We start from the raw sequence: 25,532 nt of genomic DNA, 5'->3' as shown, positions 1-25,532 counted from the left end.
CAGAGCTGCCCCACGGCTCTGCTGCAGCTCTGCCTGCACAGGAGGGGCTGCACGCCTTGGAGCCCCGGCCCTGAGGGCAGAGGCTTGGCTGGGGGGACAGGAGGGAGGGGGCTTGTTCAGAGGAAGGGGCTGCACTGGAGGGGATCCTCTGGACATCTCTAAACTCTCCCTGCCACAGCATTTCTGGGTTTTGCTTTCTCTCCTTCCCTGATCTTCTCTCTGCTTCCTGGGGATTTTCCTCCTGCAGGTGTTTCCCTGTGCCTGAGCTCTCCGTGCCAGCACTCACAGACCCCAAATCTCTGTGCACTCTCCTTGGCCTGACAGAACCCTGCCTGTTTGCAGGGCACTGGCTGGGGGCAGGTTCTGTTTGCAGCTTGGAGAAAGGACAGCTCAGACTGAGCCTGATGGCTCCAGCAGAGGTGATGCTGGTGCTGTCCATGGGCAGAGTGGCTGAAAGCACATTAGGGATCTCCTGTGAACCTATTGATCACTAAAAGTAGCAGTTCAGATGTCCCAGGCACTTGTCAAAATTCTTATCAATAATTCATAATCATCCTTTAATATTTATCCCTCCATCCCTGCCATTCTCCAATAGTAGGAAACAGAATACACAGTCTTAGGAAATCTCCTCATTTTAATCAAAATCCTTGTCTTGGAAATATTCTATGACTGATCAGAACCCCTCAGCATATCAGAGCTTCATGAGCATTTCACCTGCCCTGCACCAGAAATTCTCAGAGTCGTACTCACAGGGTCTGTGGGCATTGGGATGTTCCAGCTGTAGGAGATCACTCCAGGAGCTGCAGCTGCATTGTCCTGCAGCCAGAGGTTCCTGTGCCAAGGGCTGCCAGGGATTCTGCCCCAGGCACTTCTCAGCACCTTCCCAGCCCTGAATGATGGAAGCTCTCTGTGCCTCTGTGCTGTGCCCGGGCTGGCTGCAGGCAGTGCCCCAGCCCTGCTGGGCTGGGAGAAGAGCTGCTCATCCAGAGAAATGTGCTTTTGAAGCTCTCCTTGGCTGCCAGGATCACCCTCTGTGCCAGGAGCCCGGCCCAGCTCAGCAGCACAGACACAGCACAAGGACTTTAATGACCCTCTGGGGCTTTGTGCTCAGGCCCTGAACATCAGGCCCTGAGAGGGTTCCGCAGAAACCTCTCCAGAGCTCCAAGTCAGAATCCAACTCCAAAGTTTCTTTGACATTTAATGGGTCCCACTGAGGGACATGACTGAGAAAGTGTCCCCAGGCCCCAGGCAGAGCAGAGAACTGGAGGCACTGATGACAGGTGGGGACAAAGAGAAGCCAAGTCCTGGTGCCCTGGGGCACAGCAGGGTCTGTGCCACCAAGGGCTGTCAGGAGACACCTTGTCCTGAGGCACTGGGGCCTCCTGGCACAGCCCCAGCCAGGCTGGGCACTGTCAGCCCCTTGTCCTGCCCTCAGCATCCCCCCCTAGCCCACATCCCAGTGGCCTCAAGGATCTGCTGGAAGGAGTCCCTGGGGAGCCTTGCTCAGGAATGGCCCTGGGGGCTCCTTCATGCTCCCAGGGACTGCAGGTTTTTCAAAGCACTTTGGCTTTGGCTTTTGCCTTGGAGTCTCTGAGAGCTTTGTGCAGTCATGGACTCCAATTATCTGCTGTAATTAGTCCCTGGAGAGGCTTTGTCAGGAACAGCACTCAGTGGGGCTCATGAATGCTTTGAGATACTCAAGTTTTTAAAGGTACTTTAGATTTTCCTTTCCACACTGAGAGGTTTTTGTGCAATTTGAGTCTCTGAGAGGTTTTTGTGCCATCCTGGCCTCCAATTCTCTCGTCCAAGGAGTCCATGAGGAGCCTGTGTTGGGGATGGACCTCAGTGGGTCCCATTTATGCTTTGAGACACTTTGGGGTTTTCTTCTGACTTTGACTCCTGGAAAGGTTTGTGCAATCTCCTCTTGGGCCCTGAGGTTCCAGGGCTCAGCTCCAAATGTACCACGGGGCTCAATACGATCAAACAAATCCTGACAAACCATGGCTGTGCCTTGATTTCCTTCTTGTCTGAGGCAGTTCATCAGGAAGATTTGTATTGGCTTTGCTTCGCCAATTTGAGATTTCTCGGCCAATGCGTTAATTACTGTGGTGGGTTCTGTGTTGGCTAATTACCAGGGCACTCACTAGAATATACTTTCTCATTTCCTGCTCTGAGATAGGATTAGGAGAAAGGCAAAGTGGGCTCAAAACTTTAAAAGGGTATAAAGAAAAGTTTATTAACAGTAACTAAAAGAAAGAGTAATAAGAATCAGAGGAAAACTTTCAGAACACTTCCTCTCTCCATAGAACCTGACAATGAAGAGAGAAAAAACATAAAATTTCAGTCAGTATACCACCGCTAGAATAGTCTTTCTTCACTTAGGGAGAGAAGTTCCTCTTGTAAATGTTATGGAGACTTCTTCACAAGACCACAGCTGTCTCATGACTTTTCATTTACACAAATAGCAGCTGCCTGGAAAAACCTGGAATTGTGAAGTCCCTCTCATTTTTTCACAGCCTTTCCACAGCTATGTTTATGGGCCATACCAACCTATGGGGTATAAATTTAAAGATGTGGTGTTTAAGAGCAAAGGTTCTCTTCATCTATTTCTGAAATCATCGTCATCTGTGGAAACAGAGGTCTTCTTCTCTCCCTGAGGGCATAGGGTCTCATCACTCTGCTCTCTTTCATTGTTCAAACTTCTCATGGGATCACAGCTACTTCAACATTTCCTTACATTAGCATGGAGGCCTTTGCTGAACAAGTCATCTCCCCATACTTTTCAATGTGTTATAGGGAAAAAGAGAGTCTGATGTATCAATTACATCCTTCTCCATAGCTTTACCAGAGGATTTCAGCCCCAAGATCAAGGCATCTCCTCATCCCTCCCATCTGGGCCTCAACTTCCTCTTCACTGACCTCTGTGTCGTCATGTTGCTCCTGTGTGTGCCTGCACTTTGTCCTTTTCTCTAACTCGAGGGAGGATGGAAGCACTGGAAGAGTCAATATCTCAGCCGGGGCCTGCAGATGGTTCCGTGACCCCGGCCGGGCTCGGTACTTGCGGCCGGAGCTGTTTTACCATGGAGGTTTCTGCAGCGGCTGCGCTGGGGCTGTGTCAGGCTGGGCCGTGCTGGGGCAGGGCCAGGATCTCAGCAGCCAGGCCAGAGCACAGCAGCAGCACGGCCGGGGCCCATGGCTTCTCCTCCCCTGCCCGCTGGTTGCGGGCGAACCCCAAGGGCGGCAGAACCTTGGCCGAGCCGGCCCGGCCCGGGGCTGCTCCTGGGGCCCGGCGGATCCTGGCCGGGCCCGGGCTGGCGGCGGGGCAGGGCTCGGTAGCGGCCAGATGTCAGCAACCGCAGCCACGGCCCGGCCCGGCCTCGGCCCCGCGGCCTCCCCTGCCCTGCCCGGCAGCCGATGGGGCCTGGCGGCTCCCTGGGAAGGGGCCCGGCCCCACGGCAGGAGCCGCCCGGCCTGGCCTGGCTGAGACGGGGCTGGGCCGGCCTGGTCACCTCTTTGCTGGCCAGAAGGGAAAGAGACCCAGCCAGGCTTCTCCATCTTTAACTTGTGTCTTCACAGAGGCGTGTGCAGTTTCCTTAGTGGTTTAACAGATTGTCAGCTCTCAAAGCTAATTACTGATTGTTTTTTTGTCAGACACCATGGAAACTGCTAGCAGCTTCTCTCAGGACATCACTTCCGTGATGCAAAACCACCACAACAGCACAGAGCACAGAGCTCCTTTGTCCATATGTAGTGGTCATGTGCCCAAGGCCTCAAAAGCCCAACTTGGGAGATCTCTGGGCCCTCTCCAAGGTGTTTTCTAATGAAAACATTCAGCTCATAGCCTAAGAAACTCACCAGAGCATAGGGCCAGCCCGACCTGTCTGTCCTGGCTACTTTTGTCTTGGCGCAATCCTTGGATATACGGAATTTGGGAGGCCAAAATCTAATTTTTGCCATGGTCTTTGGCAAGAAGGCTGTTTTTTATCCATAGGAAGGAAGGAACAGAGCCCTCTCTTTCAGGGGCAGATGAGAGGTGACCACTTCAAGGCCAGCCAGAGCTGGCAGGTTTTTTTCTGAGACATACCTTTGCATGGAGAAAATTTCAAGGGAGCTTACCAATTTTGGCAATGGGCAACTGAAAAGAGGGACAGTTCTTTCCCTTAGGAAGGAAAGCATGGAGCCCCAGTGCTCCAGGAGCTGATGAGAGGCAGCCCTTGGCATTCCAACATCAGCCAGACCTGTCAGGTGGCCCCTGGCAGGCCAAGCCAGCCAGACCTGTTCCATGTTCTCTTGGTTCCATGGGGCCCCACAGTGTCCCAAAGTTCCCTTGCTTCCATGAGGCCCTGAGGTGTCACAATGCCCCCTTGGTGACACGAGGCCCTGAAGGGTCCTAATGGCCTCCATGGTTCCATCAGGCCCCACAGATTCATAATGGTCTCTGGGTCCATGAAGCCCCGCTGTGTCACCATGGCCCCTTGGTTCCATGGGCTCCAGTGGTGCCACAATGATCCCCTTGGTTCCATGAGGTCCCCACCGTGTCACAGTGATCTCCATGGGAAGGAAAGAACCAAGCCCCAGTGTGGGAGGGGCAGCCACCAGAGGCCAATGCCAGCCAGAGTGGATGGTACTGGCAGATTTTGACTGGGAGCAACCCTTGGATATAGGGAATTTGGGAGGTGGAGCCCCAGTTTTGGCCATTTCTGCATAGATAAGAAGGACAGTTCTTTTCCACGTGAAGGAAAGCACAGAGCCCAAGTGTTTCAAAGGCAGAAGAGGAGAGAGGTGGCTCCTGGGAGGCCAAGCCAGCCAGACCTGTTTGTCCTGGCAGCTTTTGTCATGAAGAGATCCTTGGATACATGGAATTTGGGAGGAGGAATCTCAATTTCAACCATGGACACCTTGAGAAGAAGGACGGCTCTTTTCCATAGGAAGAAAAGCATCGAGCCCCAGTGTTTTGAGGCAGGTGAGAGGCAGTTCCCAAGAGGCCAAGGACAGCCAAACCTTTAAGTCCTGGCTGCTTTCACTGGGGAGCAATCCTTGGATGTACGGATTTTTGGAGGTGGAATCCCAGTTTTGGCCATGGGCGCCTGGTCAGGATGGATGTTTTTTTCCTATAAGAAAGAAAAGCACAAAATTCAAGTGTTCTGGAAGAAGATGAAAGGTGGCCACCCTTAGGCCAAGCCAGCCAGACCTGTCTGTCCTGGCACCTTTTGTCTAAGGGCTATCCTTGGACACAGGGCATTTTGGAGGTCGAATCTCAGTTTTGGCCGTGGGTGCCTGGAAAGGAAGAGGCGTTCTTTTCATAGCAAGGAAAGCACAGAGCCGCAGTGTTTCAGAGGCAGATGAGTACCAGCCCTCAGGAAGCCAAGGCCAGCCATAGTTGTCTCTCCTGGCAGCTTTTGTCTGGGAGCTATCCTTGGATATAGGGAATTCTGGGGGCAGAGGCCAATTTTGGCCATGGGTGCCTAGTTGAGATGGATGTTTTTTTCCCATAAGAAAGAAAAGCACATGGTCCCAGTGTCTCAAAGGCAGATAAGAGGTGGCCCCTGGGTGGCCAAGGCAGCCAGATCTGTTTCTCCTGGCAGATTTCATCTGGGAACAATCTTTGCATATAAGGAAATTTGGAGAAGAAATCCCAATTTTGGCCATGGCCCATGGAGGAGAAGGAGAGTTCTCTCCCATAGGAAGGAAAGCCCAGGGCCCCAGTGCTTCAGGGCAGGTGAGAAGCAGCCATCGACATGCCAAGGTCTGCTGGACCTCTCAGGTTGTCCCCAGGAGGCCCAGCCAGCCAGACCTGTTCCATGTTCCCTTGATTCTGTGTGACCCCACAGTGTCACAATGGTCTGCTTGGTCCATGAGGCCCTGGAGTGTCACAATGTCCCCTTGCTTCTGCAGTGTCACAATGGCCCTGGGCTTCCATGGGGCCTTGCAATGTCACAATGGCTTCATGGTTCCACAAAGCCCTGATGTGTCACAATGGCTCCTGGGCTCCATGTGCCCTCACTGTGTCACAATGGCTCCTCTGTGACACTGCGGGCTCCACAAGGTCACCATGGACCCTTGGTTATTGGGGACCCCGTGTTCACAATGGTCTCCTTGATTCCATGGGGCAGTACAGTGTCACAACTGACCCATGGCTCCATGAGGTTCTGTAGTGTCACCGTGGTCACTGTCAGAGGCTGGATGAGATCGATGTCCCGAGACGCCTTGGGATGCTCGGAATGCCCGTGTGGGACCAGGAGCGGGTCAGGCCTTGGTTTGTGGTGGGACAGAGCCCCGCCCCCAGCCCTGGCCTGGCACAGCTGTCAATCACATGGAAGGGGGCAGTGTTAACCCAGCTCTGATTGGCCCAGCTGTCAGTCAATCACACACCAGCAGCTGTGCCTAACCTGACTCTAATTGGACAAGCAACTGGCAGTCCCACCCCAGGGGCGGGCCCATGAAAGCCCAGGGGTTTAAAAGCCGGAGCACGAGGCCAGCCCATGGTCTGGATCCTGCCTTCTCCTGGGGTTCCTCTGTTAATGGTGCTGGAACCTGAGCAGGTGGTGCCTCTGGGTGTGTCTTTCTATACATCTTCTGTCTGTCTGTTGTTCTCTATTTCTTCTTCTTCTAATCCTACTTTACCTGGAACATTTTTGGGTAACTTAGCATCTTAAGGCTCAAAGGTTTTTAGGTTAAATGGGCTAAGTTAATGGAGTTAATGCTATGGTAAGAGTTTTATGTAGAACAGGATGTTGTGTTAAACCCTTTGCCAAAGTTCCTTGATTGTCCATATTTTGCCAGTAAAATTTTGTGTCATTTTGCTCTCTCAGCTCTGTTGGTTAGAGCATGGTGCTGGTATCACTGAGGCTGTGTTCAGTCCCTGTGTGGGCCATTCACTTCAGAGCTGGACTTGATGATCCTTGTGGGTCCTTTCCTACCAAGAAAACTCTTTCATCTGGCCATGGTGAGAATATCTGGTTGGTGTTTCTCCTGTACAACAAACTCGAATGAAGGAACCTTTGGTGACCCCCAGCATTTCAGTGTTCTGGGGTGTTGCAGCCCTGCAGGCTCACAATGGCCTCTTGTTTCCATGAGGCCCCACAGTGTCACACTGGCCCCTTGGCTCCATGAGGATCTGGAGTGTCACACAGGTTTGTGACATTTGTCCTTGCTGCCCCTCACATCCCCCTGCCCCACAAACAGCCCCGAGCCAGCCGTGAGGGACAGGCCCTGCTGTGCCAGGCTGGGCTCAGGGCTTGGCCTTTCTGCTTCCTGCAGCCAAGCCAGGCCTTGCTCAGCATCGCAGTTCCCTGCTCAGAGCCTTGGGCTCCCTGCAATCCTGGCCTCAAGGATCTGCTCTCTGCACTCCCTGGGGAGCCTCTGGCACTCCCTGCCCTCGCTGGGGCCCAGGGATGCTCCCAGGGACTTGGAGTTTTGCTTCTGCCTCCTTGAGCAGCTTCTTCATCCTTCTCCCAGTGCCTGAGGGTCCTGGACCCAGCCCCCAATCCACCGTGGGGCTGATGAAAATACAGAAAGCCCTCAGGAGCTCTTTGTCTTCCTTCCATGGTCTTCAAGGCTCCAGGGCTTGTGCAGTGACTGGAGTCGGTTTGGAGTTCTGTGCAGGAGTGTGAAATACAAAGTTGTGTTTTGTGTCAGGTAAATAAAGGCAGCCTGTGCAGTTGTGGTTATGAAATGTATGGAACACGGCCATGGGACAGTTATAAAGATGAGTTCTAATCCACAACCCAGGAAAGCATGGAAGAAGGCTTTTGAACCAATCTTTTATCTGCAAATAACAATTACAAGTCTTAAACTGTTTTGTAATAGGAGTATTTGAATTAGAACTTTAGAATGCTGCTTTTGAGAAGAACTTTTTACTTGTAATTAAGTCTTAAGCTGTTTTGCAGTAAGAACCTTTGAATTACAACTTTGGAATGTTGCTTAGCATTAAGGATTTCAAACTGTAGCTTTGGAATATATAAAGGATTTAAGCAGAAAGGGAAGTGACCCTATCCCAAGCTCCTGGAAAAGAAAGATGGACATCAAGGTTGCTGATTAATGATTTCGAAAGGGGAAGCTGGACATCACTACCATAGATTAATGATCCTGGAAAATAGAAGCTGGACCCCACCTCAGGAAGATGGACCCCACCATGTGGGACACACATCCCGGGATATTGAAACCTGGAATAGATCACAACAGAGTATAGAAATTGGAAAGGAACCAGACATCACCATCACAGATTTATGATCCTAAAGTATAGAATTCTGACGTCAAAAGGTAGAAATAGAAACTGCTGAAAGCTCACGTCAAAATGGGAAATAGAAGCTGCTGGGGAAAGCTGATGAATATGCATGAATATGATCAATAAACACCAGCAAGCCCAACAACCGGTGCGCAGTTGGAGGGGAAAACCCCCACCACTGCACCCAGCGCTGTCTCTGCTCATGCGTTACCATATTAATTAATAAATTTAATTGCTGCTTGATGTATTGGCTGAGTCAAGCTTCTCATTTCTAACAGAATGGAGAAGAATGAGCCCCTTTTGGGCTGACCCTGTTTGGACAACCTGCTCCTCACCTCCAGCGTCACCATGTCTGACACCGCCCACCTGGGACTGACACGCCAAAATACCCAAAAATGCTCCTGTGATTTATTCTCTTATTTCTATTCTGTAACACATTATTTTACGTTAACAACTGTGAAAAACACCAATCACTTGGTTTTTAAAATTTAAAAAGTATAAAATTCAATAAAATAGTTATAAAAATAGTAATACAATTAGAGCAATAAAAATTTAGAGTTAGGGCAATTACAAGGCAATAAAAAGCAAAGACTTACGGACGTCCGGATGCTCTCGGGCACTTAAGCCCGATAAGCACGTTTTGTGAACAAAGGAATAACCTTAAAAACCATACACTGTGGCATATTCATACACACTTCATGGTTATGCATACATTCTATTTAAAACAAGCAACTCTGTTATTTTTCAACTGCTTCCTTTAATCCCCACGGCATCTTTGCGTCTGAGCAAGGCCTGAAGAAATCAGCTTCTTCTGATGAGAAAACCATAAATTCCTCTTCTCTGGCAGATTTAGGTGTTCTGTGACTGTTAGCTCGAAGCCAGTGTCTCATTCCTTTAAAAAACCCCCACATACAGAGTTTCTGTTTTAACAACTAAGTCTTCATTTACTGTACTATTAAAATGTTAATACAGCACAACTAATCAATATAACACAATACATATAGCAACTATCTGCATAGAGCCATATAATATCCATTTTTCACATATTTAATTATTTCTAGATGTATTAAATCTAATAATAGCATTGTTTCTCCTTACCTAGTTTTAATATTTACATTTACAATCTATACATTTTTAGTAGCCAAGAAAACGAATGTTCTTTGTATCTCAGTAACACAATTCCCTTCATTAATGAATTAAGATACATTGGCTATTTATTTCTTCCTGTTCATGGCAGTTAGCAATATTTCCAGTCATTTTGTCGTCTTTTTTATCATCTTTTTCTCACACGGGGTTAAGGAGGGGCCACTTTGGGATCCTTGGAGACATTTCTGGGGCACATTTGGGGCAGTTCTGTGCCTGGGGAGGGAATTCAGAGAGAACTTGAGGGTCTGGAGGACACTTGGGGGAGCCGGGTGGGCACTTGGAGGGGCACTTAGGGGTTCTGAGGGACAGCTCAGGGTCCGGGGGAGCCCTTGGGGGTCCAGGGGGGCCCTTGGAGGTCAGGGAGGGGAATTTGGGGCCCCGCGGGGCCCGGGCGGGCACTTGGGGGGCTCCAGCGGGGCTCTCCGGGGCGCGGGGGGTGATGGGAGTTGTAGGCGCGGGTAGAATACGGTTGAACGGGGCCGCGGAGCATCACGGGAGTTCTAGGCGCAGCTGCGATGGGGCGCGGGGCATGACGGGAGATGAAGTCACGGCTGCAGTAGTGCGGGACGTGCGCCGCGGAGCATGATGGGAGCTGTAGTCCCGGCAGTGGCTCGGACGCGGCGTTTGGGGGTCCGGGAAGGCCCTTGGGGGACACTTTTGCGTCCGAGCCGCGACTTGAGGCCCTCGGGGCGAACGTAAACGGTTCGGGAGAACTTGGGGGGAGCTCGGGGAGCTCTACCCGGGCTCCTTAGGGCGCGGGGTACGGCAGGCGGTTTAGGCGCGTGACTGTGTTCTGAGGGGCTCTGGGGCCGCGGGGGATGAGAGGAGATGAATTCCCAGCAGTGGCTGTGCCGGGCATCCGTGGGGTCGGGAGCACTCCGGGGATCCGGGGGCGCCTTTGGGGGGTCCCGAATGGGCGCTGAGGGGCACTTGGGGATCCTGGAGGGTCTGGGGGACACTTACGGGACAGATGGGGGCGGGTACCGAGGGGGTTCTGTGGAGCGCGGGGCATGACGGGCGTTGTAGTCCCGGCTCCGATGGGGCTGAATCGGGCTGCGGGGCATGACGGGAGTTGTAGGCACTAGCGAAAGTATGGCGCCGACTCCAGGCACCGCCCCAAGGCCACAATCCCTGTCGCTGATTGGCTGCGGGCGGTGATGGGCGGGAGCCCCAGCAAATGGGAGGCGGGAACAGCCCATCCAACCCCTCCAGTCCAGCCCAGTGCATCCCCAGTACAGCCCAGTACAACCCCAGTGCCCCTCCAATCCCTCCCAGTACAGCCCAGTGCATCCCCCGTACAGCCCAGTACAACCCCAGTGCCCCTCCAATCCCTCCCAGTACAGCCCAGTGCATCCCCAGTACAGCCCAGTACAACCCCAGTGCTCCTCCAGTCCCTCCCAGTACAGCCCAGTACGGCCCCAGTGCTCCTCCAGTCCCTCCCAGTACAGCCCAGGCCCTTCCAGTACACCTGAGTTCATTGCCAGTCCCTCCCAGTTTCCCCCAATGTCTTCCATAGTCAGCTCCAGTGTCCCCCAGTCTTCCCCACAGCGTTCACAGTGTCCCCTGTTTGTCCCATTATCCCCCAGTATCACTCCCAGTATGCCCCAGTATGTTTCGGTGTGTACTCTCACAGTCCATCCCAGTCCACCCAGATTCCCCTCAGCATTCCTCGTGTTCCCAGGCTGTCCCAGTCCTTCCCAGGGTCACTCCCAGTATGTCCCAGTGTCTCTCACAGCGTTCCCAGTGTCCCCCAGTATGTCCCAGTCCTCCCCAGTGTTTCCAAGGACAGTTTAATGTCTCAGGGTTGCCGTGGCAGCCAAACCCAGCAGTGGGGTTGGTGCAGTGTCCATGGCCACGGCCCCTTGCAGTGGCCCAGTGCAGCTTGGGCTGATGATCCACCCTCACAGCTGGCCCAGGGCAGGTCTGCAGTGGTTTTGGTGGCACCTTGGGCTGGCACACACCTGAGGAGTGTGTCTGTTTTCATGGGGAAACTCGGGAGTTTTAGATTGCTTCAAAAATAGCAAAAGGGAAAGCCCCTCTTAGGCTGGGTGCAGCCAGCTCTGCAAGCCCAGCAGGTCCCAGGTGAGCGAGGACAGACAGGATGGGCTTGGGCAATGTGGAGCAAGGCTGTCCACACTGGGCCAGAGCTCAAGGCACAGCTGCTCTGAGCAGGCCAGAGCTCCTGAGGGGAGAGCCTGGGTCAGTATCAATCACAGAATGCTGCAATCGCCTCTGCTCTAAAGAGAAATGTAATAAAATACACCCTTTGAAAGAGGACAGTGTATTTCTTACAAGCTCTTTGAAATCTTTCTCCAGAACTGCACTAGGAAAACTTTAATGGTCCTCTCAGGGCTTTGGTGTTGTTTACACCAGACTCAGTCCCTGAAGAGTGTCTTCAGAAAACTTCCAAAGAACTCAAAGTTAAACTCCAAAGTTTCTTGAAGTTTTAATGGGTCCCACTGAGGGACACGACTGAGAAAGTGTCCCCAGGTTCCAGTTAGAGCAGAACCCTGGAGGCACTGATGACAGGTGGGGACAAACAAGGCAAAGGTGTCTCTGGCGCTGAGCAAACCTGGATGTGTTTCAGGAATGCAAAGGGCCAAGGCTGAGCCCCAGCCCCTGGCAAGGCAGATCCTGTCCCTCCCTCCTTGCTCAGGGCTCTTCCCGGGATGGGCACTGGCATGTGGGGATGTGCCATGCCAAGGGCAGGACCATGGGGCGGCCCCTGCCAGGCTGCTGAGCAGGGACAAGGAGGCCATGAGGCCCCAGGGCTGCAAGGGTCACTTGTCCCCTCGTGGCCTCAGGCCCAGGGCCAGCAGCCATGGCCAAAGGGCTGCACAGGTTGGCTCTGTCAGGGCCTTGCAGCTGCTGCACATCCCTGTGCCCTCTGCAGCCCAGGCTGTCCTGCGGTGTCCCTGCCCTGGCCTCTGTCCCTGCAGGCTGTCGTCATCCCCCGGCTGCCCCACCTCGCTGGCCCCTTCCTTTGCTGACAGCTCTGCCTCCTGCCTGCCCCTGCCTGGCCACACAAAGCCTTGGCCTTGAGACCCAAAGGGTTCATTCCATTTTTACCGTGCCTGTGAACTTCCAGCACAGGAACAAGGCATGCAGGGGCTGCTTTCCCAGCAAGGATGGCTGGAAGAGAAGGAGAAGACATCTGGCTCAAGGGTACAGTGATAGAGAAAACAAGGACTGAATCTGTGAACTCGCGGTGGGATTTATGGAAATGGGTAAATTGTGATTGGCATTTAGCGACTGTAGATGAGCAACACACTGGTAGAATTACATGTCCACGTCAGGTTAGGAGTTATCCCATGTTAGACCTCAGGCCTGAATAAACGATACCCTCTGAAAATAGCAAATGAGTGTTAAGGAGCCTCATTCTGATATTTCAGAGATTTGGTGGCAGCGGGGCCTCACAGAACCAAGGAGTCAGCTGTGACACTGAGCAAACTCATGGAACAAAGGGTCCATGGTGACACAGCGGAACCCCATGGAACCAAGATCCATTTTGGCACGCTGGGCCCACACTGAACCAATGGTCCATTGTGATACCGCGGATCCAAGGAGACCATTGTGACACTGAGAAACCTCTTGGAACCAAGGGAACATTCTGACACAGCAAGGCCTCGTGGAGCCATGGGTCCATGGTGACACTGTGAATCCAAGGAGACCATTGTGACTGAGGAACCTCATGGAACCAAGAGTCCGTTGTTCAACTGTGGGGTCCTGTGGAACCAAGGGGAGCACAGTGACATTGCGGGGCCTCATGGAACAATGGAGACTCTTCTGACACTTTGGACCCACTGGAACCAAGGGGCCATTAGAGCATGGCAGGGCCTCGTGGAATCAAGGGGACTACAGTGAACACTGTGGGTGTCCATGGGATGAAGGGGCCATTCTGACACCGTGGAACCAAGGATGCCATTGTGACACTATGGGGCATCATGGAACCACAGGTCCATTGTGACACAGCAGGGCCTCATGGAACCTTGGAGGCCATTTGGACACTTTGAGGCCTTGTGACACCAAGGAGACATTGTGGCACTCCAGAGCCCTGTGCAGCCAAGGGGACCATAGTGACTCTGTGGGGCTCAGTGAAACCAATGGTCTGTTGTGACACTGCAAGGCCCTGTGGCATCATGGAGACCATTGAGACACTACAGGGCCCATGGATCCAAGGGGCCATTGTGACACTCCAGGCTCCATGGATCCAAGGAGCCATTGTGACACTACAGGCCCCATGGATCCAAGGAGCCATTGTGACACTACAGGCCCCATGGATCCAAGGAGCCATTGTGACACTACAGGCCCCATGGATCCAAGGAGCTATTGTGACACTCCAGGCTCCATGGATCCAAGGGGCCATTGTGACACTATGGAGTCTTGGCAGGCCAAGGGGCACTTGTCACACTGCGTGGCACCATGGAACCAAGGGGTCCATTGTGACACTTCAGGGCCCCATGGAACTAAGGATCCATGGAACAGCGCAGGACTCCATGGAACCAAAGGTCCACTGTGACATTGCGGGGCCTCATGGAACCCTGGAGGCCATGGTGACACTTTGAGGCCTCGTCAAATCAAGGGGCTCTGCAGGGCCTCATGGAACCAAGGAGACCCTTCTGACATTGTGAGTCCCCATGGAACCAAGGGTCCATTGTGATACTGCAGCACCAAGGAGACCCCTGTGACACTGCAAGGCCTCATGGAAGCAAGGGCTTGGCCTCCCAGGGGCTACCTGACAAGTCCAGCTGATCTTGAAATGTTGAGGGCTGCCTCTCATCAGTCCCTGGAGAACTGGAGCTCTGTGCTTTCCGTCCTATGGAAAAGAACCATCCGTCTTTCCAGGTGCCCACAGCCAAAACTGATACTCCTCCTGAAAAAATTCCCTATATGCAAGGGTTCTCCCAGACAAAAGCTGGCAGGACAGACACCTCTGGTTGGCCTGGTCTTTGGGTGGTCACCTCTCATCTCAAGGAAGTCCTGAGGAAAGTATTTGAGCAGGTTTGCCTGCTGGAACATCAATGAGTCTCTCATCCTCTAAAAAACTCAGATGCTCTTCTGATCATATGTGTCTTTTCTTTCTCATTGTGTGTTATGCATGAAATACTATTTTCAGCTAAGAAATATAATTCTTCTCACTCTACCAGTGTTTGCTGGCACAAAACAGCTCGTCTACATATGGATCCAGGTCACCTGTATAAGCACACACAAGAAAGAATCCAGCAGGAATGATTTGTCTCTGCTCCCATCTGTCACATCTCCTCTGGAGCTGGAGGTGCAGCCCCAGCATTCGGGAGGGCTCAGGGGCTCACCAGCTCAGCTCCCACACAGAGAACTTGCAGACCCTGGGCTGTTCTCCTTGGCCCCTGCACGTTCAGCCAGGCTGGGATGGACACTGATGGTTTCTGTGCCAGGCTCTCTGAGCCCAGCCCAGCTCCCTGCAAGCTCTGCCAGCTGCTCTGAGCTCTGTGCAGCACCAAGGGCCTCTCCCCAGCACAGCCCAGCCGGCTCTGGCCCCACAGCTCTGCTCAGCCCAGGCTGCTCTGGCCACTGGCCCCACAGCCTCAGCCCCTGGCCAGGGCACAGCAGCAGCTGCAGCTCAGCCAGGACTCAGCCCCAGCCATGGGGGAAGGGGCTTGGCCAAGGCCAAAGGAGGCTCCCTGGCTGCCCTGCTCCCCTCGGGCTGAGGTGCTGAGAGCTCTGCAGCCCCTGCTGCCATCCCATCTGCCCAGGCCAGCACAAGAGCCCAGCCTTGGGGCCCTCCAGAGCTGCTCCTGCTCCAGGCCCAGGGCCCATCCCAGAGCTGGGGCAGCCACAAAGCTTTGCCCATTTCTGGTCACTGCTGCTCTGATGGGGATGGATCCTTAGCCACTTGGAGGTTGCTGATGAATTTCACTACTCCAGAGGCCTCTTCTTTCTTGAGCCCTTCAGTTCAGGAATTCAGTGAAAAAGGCTCATAACTATTTATTTAAAACTCCCAGACAAGAAATGCAGCTGGGAATAATTGAAGTTTTCAATCCTTCTGAGGTTAATTAGACAGATTTCAGTAGTGTATTTATAGTGAATATACTGTTCTGAAATCTATGCAGAGAGAACTGTTTTGTCCTGTTTTCTTTTCCTGTTTTTCCTGTTTATAGATTGATATCAGCAATGTCCAATTGATTTTGACCCCCAGCACCTTCTAATGCAGTTTGAATAAATGTGAAAATCAAGACCCTTCATGGCTGACACTTTGTCCCCAACCCCTCCCCACCATTCCATCCTCATCCAACCCCTTGCACTCAGAGCAGCTGAGGAATTGGGTCACATCCAGGGATGTCCCCAAGGCTCAGGACTGGGGCCAGGTCAGTGAAATTTCTTGATTGCTGATCTGGACGAGGCCATCGAGGGCACCCTCAGTCATTTCCAGGTGAGCCCAAGCTGGGTGGGAGTGTGGCTGTGCTGGAGGGCAGGAAGCTCTGCAGAGGGATCTGGACAGGCTGGAGCCATGGGCCCAGGACAATTGGATGAGGTTCACCAAGGCCAAGGGCCGGGTCCTGCCCTGGGCTCACAACCACCCCAAATCCCTGGCCGTGCCCTGCCCCTGATCCCCACAGCCTGTCCTGTTTCCTTCATCCCTGCATTGCCAGGGGCTTTCTGGGACAAGGGAGCTCTGCTCTGGGGATGGAGGGAGGTCCAAGTGCCACCACTGGAGTGGGAACCACAACTCATCAGGTTTGTGACCTTTGGGGGTCAGGAGCTGGTGAGACTCAGAGGCACAGAAAGTTTCTCTTCATGGCCAACAGACCACAGTTGAACAGGACACAATTTAATAACAATCACACTCTTCCCTGAGCTATGTGCAATGTCCCAGCAGTGTCTGATGAGTCCACCATCCACAAGTGATTTCCATATTAAAATTAATTTTAGACAAATATAGTTCTGTGATAGCTAATAAACACAATTAATTTCTTGTATCAGGATGCTCATCCTGGAGTGGGGGCAAAACAGCTCAAACAATTCCTGATTTGCAAAGCTGTCAGTGGTGGATGGAGAAGGGAGGTCAGGCTGCTTTTGGTGTTGAGGAAATGCTGAAACCAGCCTGACTCATTCCATCTCCTCCTGGCCTGGCTGATCTCCCTTCTTTCCCCTTCCACCCATTGGCTTCTGTCTCCCACCAGGCCCCCCGGTGAAGAGCCTGGCTCTGTGTTCTCCATCCCCTCCTCGCTGGCACTGCCAGGCTGGGATGAGGAGCCCCTCAGCCTTCCCTGATCTGGGCTGGACAAGCCCAGCTCCCTCAGCCTCTGCTCACAGCTCAAGGGCTCCAGCCCCACCTTGGAGGCCCTTCCCTAACCCTGCTCCAGCTGCCAGACATCTTTCCTGCCCTGGGGAACCCAACCCAGGCCACAGGGACCTGGATAATCCACATCCTTGATGTCCTGGTCACACAGCCCTGGCCCCTTTTCCCCAGGTCAGGCTCAGGGGGGGATCCTGTGGAACATCCTTTGGTGGGGGCTGTGGCTCCAGGTGGACTGGGGGGATACCAGGGGACAGGGACCCCGCTGGGCATGAACAGCATTGGACTTGTTGGGAGAAACTGTGAGGGGGAGCTGGGGCGGAGTGACCAACCCAGTGACCTCACACAGCCCTCCTGGGATGTCACACAACCCCTCTGTGATGTCACAGCCTGCTCTGAGAGGTCACAGAGGCAGTTTATGTCATAGCTGCTCGATGACCTCACAAAAACCACTCTATGATGTCATGGACCATTCCATCATAGATCACTCATGTGATGTCATAGATCACTCTGTGACCTCATGTTCCAGATGATAAATTGTCTCCACCAGGTGAGCTGACACCTGGAGCTTGTTCTCCAAAACCCCAGGCCTATGGAAACCACACAATGCCCATTGTGTCAGAAGGGGAACTGGAAGTTCACCAGCCTCAGTGTCCTGCCAGCTCAGCCAGGCCCACTGGAACATTGGGGTCCACGACCACCAGGGACCACCAGAGAGACCCCCAAGACAGAGGAGAGCATGGGTAAAGGGGAGGGGAAATATGTTAATGATTTTGGGGAAATGATTATCAGATGTGTGTTTAATCCAGGACAATCAGTGAATATGTGTGCAAAATACAGACTATGAACATAAACTTTCCTGCACTCAGCATGCTCGGCTTTGGGAGGAGCTATCCCCCGTGCACCCGGCTGAATAAAGAATGCTGCTTCTTAATGCTGCATTGGTGTGAAGGAGTTTTCTGTTTTACCGAATTTTTGGTAACACTCCAATCCCAAGGAAAGCTCTGTCTCCTGCTGCTCACAAACAGAGAAGGGCTGGTGGCAGATGTGGGGGTCGGAGGCTGCCTGGGGCACAGTGACCATGAAATAATCAAGTTTTCAATGTTCTATGAAAGAAGGAGGGGCAGCAACAAAACTTCCACACTGGAATTAGGAAGGGCAGACTTTGGCCTATTTAGGATGCTGATTTGGGAAGTACTGAATCAGGTACTGATTTTTTAATGGGAAACAGCCCTTAAAAACAAAGGGGTCGAGGAAGGAGGGACACATTTCCAGAAAGTAATCTTAAGGGGGAAGGAGCAGCCTGTCCCAGTGTGGCCAAAGATGAGCCGGTGAGGAAAATGACTGCCCTGGCTGCCCATGGAGCTTTTGTGGGAACTCAATGGAAAAAAGGACCAGCAACTCAGGAAGTGTTTAAGGATGTTGTTAGGCCATGCAGAAAGAGAAGTTGAGAGGTGAAATCTCAATTAGAACTTAACATGGCAGCTTCTGTAAAAAGAATAAAACATGTTCTTATAAAAGATATATAACAAAAGGTAGGATAAGGAGAACCTCTACTCTTTACTGGATGCAGTGGAGAATATAGGAACTAAAGATAAGGAAAAGGCCAAGCTACTTAACACCTTGTTTGTATCAATTTTCAATATTAGGACAGGTTGTCCTCAGGACAAGAGTTCTCCTGAGCTGACAGGTGGGCACAGGGAGCAGAGCAGTCCCTAATCCAGGAGGAAGCAGCTGGGGACCTGCTGAGCCACTCAGATACTCACAGGTGTATGGGATCAGATGGGATCCATCCTAGGGGGATGAGGGAGCTGGTGGATGAGCTCCTCAAGCTGCTCTCCATCATTTACCATCAGTCCTGGCTCACCAGGGAGGTCCCAGAGCACTGGAGGTGCCAGTGTGACCCCATCCCCAAGAAGGGCTGGGAGGAGGATCTGGGGAACTCCAGGCCTGTCAGCCTGACCTCGGTGCCCGGCAAGGTTCTGGAACAGATCACCCTGAGTGCCATCACAGGGCACCCACAGGATGGCCCAGGGATCAGAGCCAGCCAGTGTGAATTTAAGAGGGGCAGGTCCCGCCTGACCAACCTGTTCTCCTTTTATAACCAGGTGACCCAGCTGTGGATGTGGAAAGGCTGCGGATGTGTCCATCTGGACTTCAGCAAAGCCTTTGACACTGTCTCTGACAGCATTTCCTGGAAAAGCTGCACCCACGGCTTGGGCAGGTTCCTCCTCGCTGGGAGATTGAAGAGCTGGCTGGAGGCTGGGCCCAGAGAGCGGTGGAGATGGTGCTGCATCCAGCTGGTGTCCAGTCCCTGATGCTGTCCCCCAGGGATCTGTGTTGGGCCCAGTCCTGTTTAACATCTTCACTGATGATCTGGGTGAGGGGATTGAGCCCACCATCACCAAATGTGCAGATGACACCAAGCTGGGGGTGAGTGTGGATCTGCTGGAGGGCAGGACAAGAAGACACAGCCTTGAGCTGCACCAGGGGAGGTTTAGGCTGGACAACAGGAGGAAGTTCTTCACAGAAAGGGTGAGTGGGCATTGGAATGGGCAGGCCGGGGGGGAGGTGGCACAGTCACTGTCCCTGTCCAGTGGCACTTAGTGGCATGGTCTGGGTGACAAGGCAGTTTTAGGGCATTGGTTGGACTTGATGATCCCAAAGGTCTTTTCCAGCCTATTTGATTCTGTCATTCTGTGATGACTGGGACACTCTGGGGCCATTGTGACACTGCAGGGCCTCGTGGAACAAAGAGGACCATGGTGACCCTGTGCAGCCCCCTAGAACCAGGGCTCCATTGTGGTGCTCTGGGGCCAAATGGAACCAGGGAGTCCCCCGTGACACTGGGTCCTCGTGGAACCACAGAGGCCATTGTGACACTGCGGGGCCTCCTGGAACCGAGGGGTTTCACCATTTTGACACTGCAAAACCAAGGAGAGCATTGGGAGAGTCCAGGGCCCAGTGGAACCAAGGGGCCGTTCTGACACTGCGGGGCCTCATGGAACCAAGGGGACATTGTGACACTGCAGGACCTTGTGGAACCAAGGGGCCACTGTGACACTCTGAGGCCTCAAGGAATCTGGAAGGCTGTTGTGACACTGTGTGGCCTCGTGGAAACAAGAAGTCCATTGTGACACTGAGGGGACTTGTGGAACCACAGAGAGCATTGTGACAGTGTGGGACCTCATGTAACCATGGGGCCTTTGTGACACCCTGGGGCCCCATGGAACCATGGGGCCACTGTGAAACTGCGGCACCAAGGAGAACATTGTGACACTGTGAAGCCCCATGGAACCAAGGAGTCCATTGTCACATTTTGGGGCCCCGTGTAACCAAGGAGACCATTGTGACAGTGCAGGGCCTGGTGTAACCCAAGGGACATTGTGACACTGAGGGGCCCCTTGGAACCAAGGACATCTTTGCAGATGACTCCAAGCTGGATGTGAGTGTTGCTCTGCTGGAGAGTAGGAGGGGTCAGCAGAGAGACCTGGAAGGCTGGATCTAGGGGCCAGATCCAACAAGGTGAGGTTCAGCAATTCCAAGTGCCGGGTCCTGCACTTTGGCCAAAACAACCTCTGCAGCACTACAGGCTGGGGACAGCAGCCAGGCAGAAAGGGACCTGCAGGGAACAGTGTGGCCAGCAGGACGAGAGCTGCTGTGCCAGCACTGATCTGCCCCCAGCTCTGCACACAGACATTGCTGCTACAGCTCCAGAGAAGGCAACAAAAGGGCATCTCTGCAGAAACCTCTGCTGGGAGATCCTTTAGTTCCTTTAAAGCCACCAAGAGCACAGCCCCTCATTGACACAGTCTGTGGCCACAGGGAAGGTGGAGGGAAACAAAATGAGAAATGGCACAAACAATAAAATTTATTTGTGGACAACATTAAAATGTAAAACAAGGAAAAAGAACCTCCAAAAGGAAACCAAAAGGAAGTGCCAAAGATTACTTTTATTGCAAGTCATTTGGCCAGGAGTTGAATGTCCCTGAAAGCATCCAGTCATCAGTGTCTACACTGCAGCCTTGAGCTCCTGGTTCTTCAGGCTGTAGATGAGGGGGTTCAGGGCTGGAGGCACCACCGAGTACAGAACAGACAGTGACAGATCCAGGGATGGGGAGGACATGGAGGGGGGCTTCAGGTAGGAAAATACACCAGTGCTGAGGAACAAGGAGACCACGGCCAGGTGAGGGAGGCAGGTGGAAAAGGCTTTGTGCCGTCCCTGCTCAGAGGGGATCCTCAGCACGGCCCTGAAGATCTGCACATAGGAGAAAACAATGAACACAAAACAGCCAAATGCTAAACAGGCACTAACAGCAATGAGCCCAAGTTCCCTGAGGTGGGATTTGGAGCAGGAGAGCTTGAGGATCTGTGGGATTTCACAGAAGAACTGGCCCAGGGCATTGCCATGGCACAGGGGCAGGGAAAATGTATTGGCCGTGTGCAGCAGTGAATAGAGAAAGGCACTGGCCCAGGCAGCTGCTGCCATGTGGGCACAAGCTCTGCTGCCCAGGAGGGTCCCGTAGTGCAGGGGTTTGCAGATGGACACGTAGCGGTCGTAGCACATGATGGTCAGGAGGGAAAGCTCTGCTCCCATGAAGAAGATAAGCAGAAAAACCTGTGCAGCACATCCTGTGTAGGAGATGGTGCTGGTGTCCCAGAGGGAATTGTGCATGGCTTTGGGGACAGTGGTGCAGATGGAGCCCAGGTCACTGAGGGCCAGGTTGAGCAGGAAGAAGAACATGGGCGTGTGCAGGTGGTGGCCGCAGGCTATGGCGCTGATGATGAGGTCGTTGCCCAGGAGGGCAGCCAGGGAGATGCCCAGGAAGAGGCAGAAGTGCAGGAGCTGCAGCTGCCGCGTGTGTGCCAGTGCCAGCAGGAGGAAGTGGCTGATGGAGCTGCTGTTGGACGTTTCTTCACTCTGGGAATCGTGGACTATTGAAAGAAGATATTGACAAGACGGGAAAGATTTCAGTGTGTCATTCCTATATTTTTTTATTAGGAATCCCCCCAAAAATACTTCTCCTTGTTGACTGAACTTTGCTCAGCCTTTTTTCGCTGAGGTCCGGTTTGTGCTGCTGCCTCATCTTCGACCCTGCTCTCAGCCTGAACACTGGGGAGCCCTTAGGGAAAACAGGGCTCGCTGTGCCCCAGTGCAGTCAGACCTGCGGGTCCCACACAGGAGCCCTTTGCTCATTTCAGCTTCCTCTGTTTCAGGGTGATCAAACTTCCAACGTGTTTGAACAATAAAGCGGCCTTTTTGAAGACTTCAGTTTCATTGTCAGCATCTCTAAATTCTTCTACCTTTCCCTGTGCAGCTGGAAATGGAGGGATACCAAGGGTTGGTCTGGCTCTCTGCTTTTTTTGTCAGTGCTACCCAGAGTGCATTTGTCACAGGATACTCAGACTTTTTGTCACAGGCATCATGATTAGCAGATTTTGAAATGCTCTCAAGTCCCTGAGCACTAAGTCACGGAGAATTAAAGCCACACAGGCCACATCTGCAGTGCTCAAACACAGCCCTGTTGCTGCTGCTGCTGCTGCTGAAATAGAATCAACTGACAGAGGCCATCACAGAAATTGCCTCTGGAGTGTCAAATACAATAAAAAATTCCACCAGGAGAAAGAGAAACCAGAACTTCTCGACACACTTCATTGTTTCTTCTGAGCAGCAGCAGAAAATGGAGAGGCCCAGAGATATTTCCAGCTGCTGTTGATCCCAGTGGAGCCCAGCCTGCTGCCCTGTCCCAGCTTTCCCACCCTCCAGCAGACGCCCTGGTTCCCTGCAGGTGCCGTGGGATGGCACTCAGGAGGATCTGCTCCAAGGCCTTCCCCTGGAGCACGCTCAGGCTGCCAAGCCTATGGATCCTGGATCATCCTTCCCACCGAGCCTTCCTGTGCACGGCTGCTCCATTTGCACCTTTGCGCTCAGCTCGGACTTCTCCACTTCACCAGGAGTGCTGGGAAAGGATGGAGAGCAGCCTGGCAAGCTCTTTCTGCAGCTCCCTCTTTACCCTCGGGGAGGGAGAACATTCCACAGGAAAGCAACTGGTGCCACAAGGAGCGGGTGGCCTCAGGCACCTTTGGGGATGGAACAAGGCCTTGGTTTGACATAAGTAAGCACAAGCAATTCACATGAGTAAACAAGTAATTAGCACAGACATGCCTAAGTACTTAGCACCAGTTAGCATAACAAAAACCTGGCAGGCCTAACTTGACATGAGAGTGACCTGACAAAAAGCTTTAGACAGTCTACCAGAAGAACTAAGGGCAAGTGTGGAATCAGCCCTGTGCAGGGAAGCCCTGAGGAAGACTTTGTGCTGCTTTGGGGCATCGAGACCGCTCCTGGCCAGGGCCTGGACATCAGCTTCAAGTATGGGAATCTGACACAATGTATTTCTAACCCGCTGCCTATGGAATCACCTCAGCAGTGTAAAGATGGATGGTGATTTTGATACAACTCCGACATCAACCCACTGAAATTTATACATGGTGGAGAAACATTTCAGTGGGTGCAGACCCTTGCCCACCTGCCAGGTCAATCAAAGGGCTTTTGGCTGACAATGCATTTGTCTGCCGATTTGTTTGAATGAGGGAGACCCCTCAGGCCTGCTGTATCCTGAGGGAACACCGTTGGCCTTGGCCTGTAGGCACCTGCACAAGCTTAAAATCAGCTGCCTCAGCTTCCAGGACCTCTCTTGGCCAGCATCCTGACGTGGATGCAGGACTGCTGTGAGGCACTGCTGGGACCCAGCGGGACAGGACCGGCTGTCTCGTGTCCACGTAGCACCCCTCACACAGCCAGGGCCATCCCAAAACCAGACAAACACTCACGTGTCAGCACAGGGGAGCAAGGAGCACTGGGCTCCTCTCAGGGTATCTCAGCTGGGCTCGCTCCACAACACACCCCCACTTTCAGGCCTGCTGATGCCCAGCTGCCAGAAATGCCTACCTTGTTCTCTCCAGGGTGCACAGGGAGAGCCAATGAGCAGGACGCCTTGGGAGGCAAACCTTCCCAGCCTTTTCTGAGGCCAGGGACACACCAAGATCAGCCAAGACTCTCCACGCTGCCTGGCCCACCCAGCCCAGCTCTGTGCTGACCCTGGGCCACAGCAGCTTCCACCAAGCAAGAGCCACATGCACATTGCCAAGAGTTGAAACACAGCAGACAGGGAAGATGTGAAAAGTGTGTGTGTAAAGGCCTTTTAATTCACAGCTCTCAGAGAGAGCTCTGGGGCTCACGGCTGGACAGAGATGCTCCTGCTCACGCCTCTGTCCAAAGGGGGGAACACACCCTGCTGCAGGTGCTTGGGTTGGTCTCCACAGGTCCAGGCGGATGCCAAACCCGCTCTTCACAGCCTTCTCCCTTGCCCTGCCCCTCTGCCAAGTGCAACGGGCCTCAGGCAGTGAAAGGACCACAGAGAGCCAAAGGGGGACCATTGCACCTGCCTCGCTGTGAGCTCCCTGGGAAGCACTTTCCTTGAGAAGCAAGCCCCTTTCCTCCAAAGGCATTTCCCCAAATGTGTAGCTGTCCTGGGGAACATCAACACACTCTCAAGAAAAGCTGGCAAGGCTGAATGACTTCAGGTCCTTTCAGGACAGGCACTCCGGCTGTAGCTCATATTCTCCCAAGTGTGTTTCCAGGTGGAGGTTCAGAGGGGCAGCCCCAGGCCCTCTACAAACACAAGCTGCCCGCTGCCTCTTCACCTGCCTCAACTTCCTGCGGTCACGGCAGCAAAACCAGGCTGTTCCAGCCAGAGCCCAGAGCCCTGTTCCCACAGGACGCTCTTGCCAGCACCTTCCAGGACTCTCCGCTGTGCATGCAGCACTTTTCATGCCAGCTCTCAATAGTGGGATTTGAGGGGCAGCAAGGACAAATGTCACAAACCTGTGTGACACTCCAGATCCTCATGGAACCAGGGGGCCAGTGTGACACTGTGGGAAGTTGTGGAACCAAGGGGATCACTGTGGCACTGTTGGGGCCCATGGAACCAAGGGGCCAGTGTGACACTGTGGGGCCTCATGGAAACAAGAGGCCATTGTGAGCCTGCAGGGCTGTAACACCCCAGAACACTGAAATGCTGGGGGTCACCAAAGGTTCCTTCATTCGAGTTTGTTGTACAGGAGAAACACCAACCAGATATTCTCACCATGGCCAGATGAAAGAGTTTTCTTGGTAGTAAGGGACCCAGCTCTTTAGTGAATGGCCGACACAGGGATGGAACCCACAACCTCAGTGATACCAGCACCATGCTCTAACCAATGGAGCTAAGAGATCAAATTAACACAAAATTTTACTGACAAAATATAGACAATCAAGGAACTTGAGCAAAGGGTTTCATACAACATCCACTTCAGCATAAAACTCTTACCATAGCATTACTTTGTTAACTTAGCCCACTTTACCTAAAAACCTTTAACCCTTACAATGATAAGTTACCCAAAAATGTTCCAGGTAAGCAGGATTAGAAGGAGAAGAAATAGAGAACAACAGAAAGACAGAAGATCTATAGAAAGACACACACAGAGGCACCACCTGCTCAGGTTCCAGCACCATTAACAGAGGAACCCCAGGAGAAGGCAGGATCCAGACCATGGGCTGGCCTCGTGCTCTGGCTTTTAAACCCCTGGGCCTTCATGGGCCCGCCCCTGGGGTGGGACTGCCAGTTGCTTGTCCAATCAGAGCCAGGGAAGGCACCAGCTTCTGGTGTGTGATTGATTGACAGCTTGGCCAATCAGAGCTGGGGTAGCCCTTCCTGCTGTGTGATTGATTGACAGCTCGGCCAATCAGAGCTGGGGTAGCACTGCCCCTGCTGTGTGATTGACAGCTCTGCCAGCCCAGGGCTGGGGGCGGGGCTCTGTCCCACCACAAACCAAGGCCTG

General features: G+C 53.0%; 3 protein-coding genes across 3 annotated transcripts in view; 1 reads left to right on the top strand and 2 right to left on the bottom strand.

Annotated features, from left to right (window-relative positions):
* Positions 1–25,532, top strand: part of LOC137463965 (zinc finger protein 208-like) — a 1,270,300-nt gene that overhangs the window by 104,345 nt on the left and 1,140,423 nt on the right. The gene's annotated exons all lie outside the window — the stretch shown is intronic.
* The window catches only part of LOC137463966 (zinc finger protein 271-like), a 1,077,684-nt gene that overhangs the window by 112,787 nt on the left and 939,365 nt on the right, over positions 1–25,532 (bottom strand). The gene's annotated exons all lie outside the window — the stretch shown is intronic.
* On the bottom strand, positions 20,127–21,216 carry LOC137463994 (olfactory receptor 14J1-like). Its single transcript, XM_068175329.1, has 2 exons — positions 20,719–21,216; positions 20,127–20,153 (listed from the first exon to the last, which is right to left on the bottom strand). Exons 1-2 carry the CDS (start codon positions 21,214–21,216, stop codon positions 20,127–20,129), a joined length of 525 nt encoding a protein of 174 aa, XP_068031430.1.

The sequence above is a fragment of the Anomalospiza imberbis genome, chromosome 33 (genome assembly GCF_031753505.1).
Source record: "Anomalospiza imberbis isolate Cuckoo-Finch-1a 21T00152 chromosome 33, ASM3175350v1, whole genome shotgun sequence".
Taxonomy (NCBI): Eukaryota; Metazoa; Chordata; class Aves; order Passeriformes; family Viduidae; genus Anomalospiza; species Anomalospiza imberbis.
This window is presented reverse-complemented; position numbering and strand designations above follow the sequence as displayed.

Excerpts from the sequence above, each read along its gene's own strand:
- LOC137463994 (XM_068175329.1), bottom strand. The coding sequence starts at position 21,216 with ATGTGCTACGACCGCTACGTGTCCATCTGCAAACCCCTGCACTACGGG. Across the intron at positions 20,154-20,718 it reads TGTACTCGGTGGTGCCTCCA|ATCCAGCCTTCCAGGTCTCT; the intron begins GCCCTGAACCCC and ends TCTGGCCCCTAG.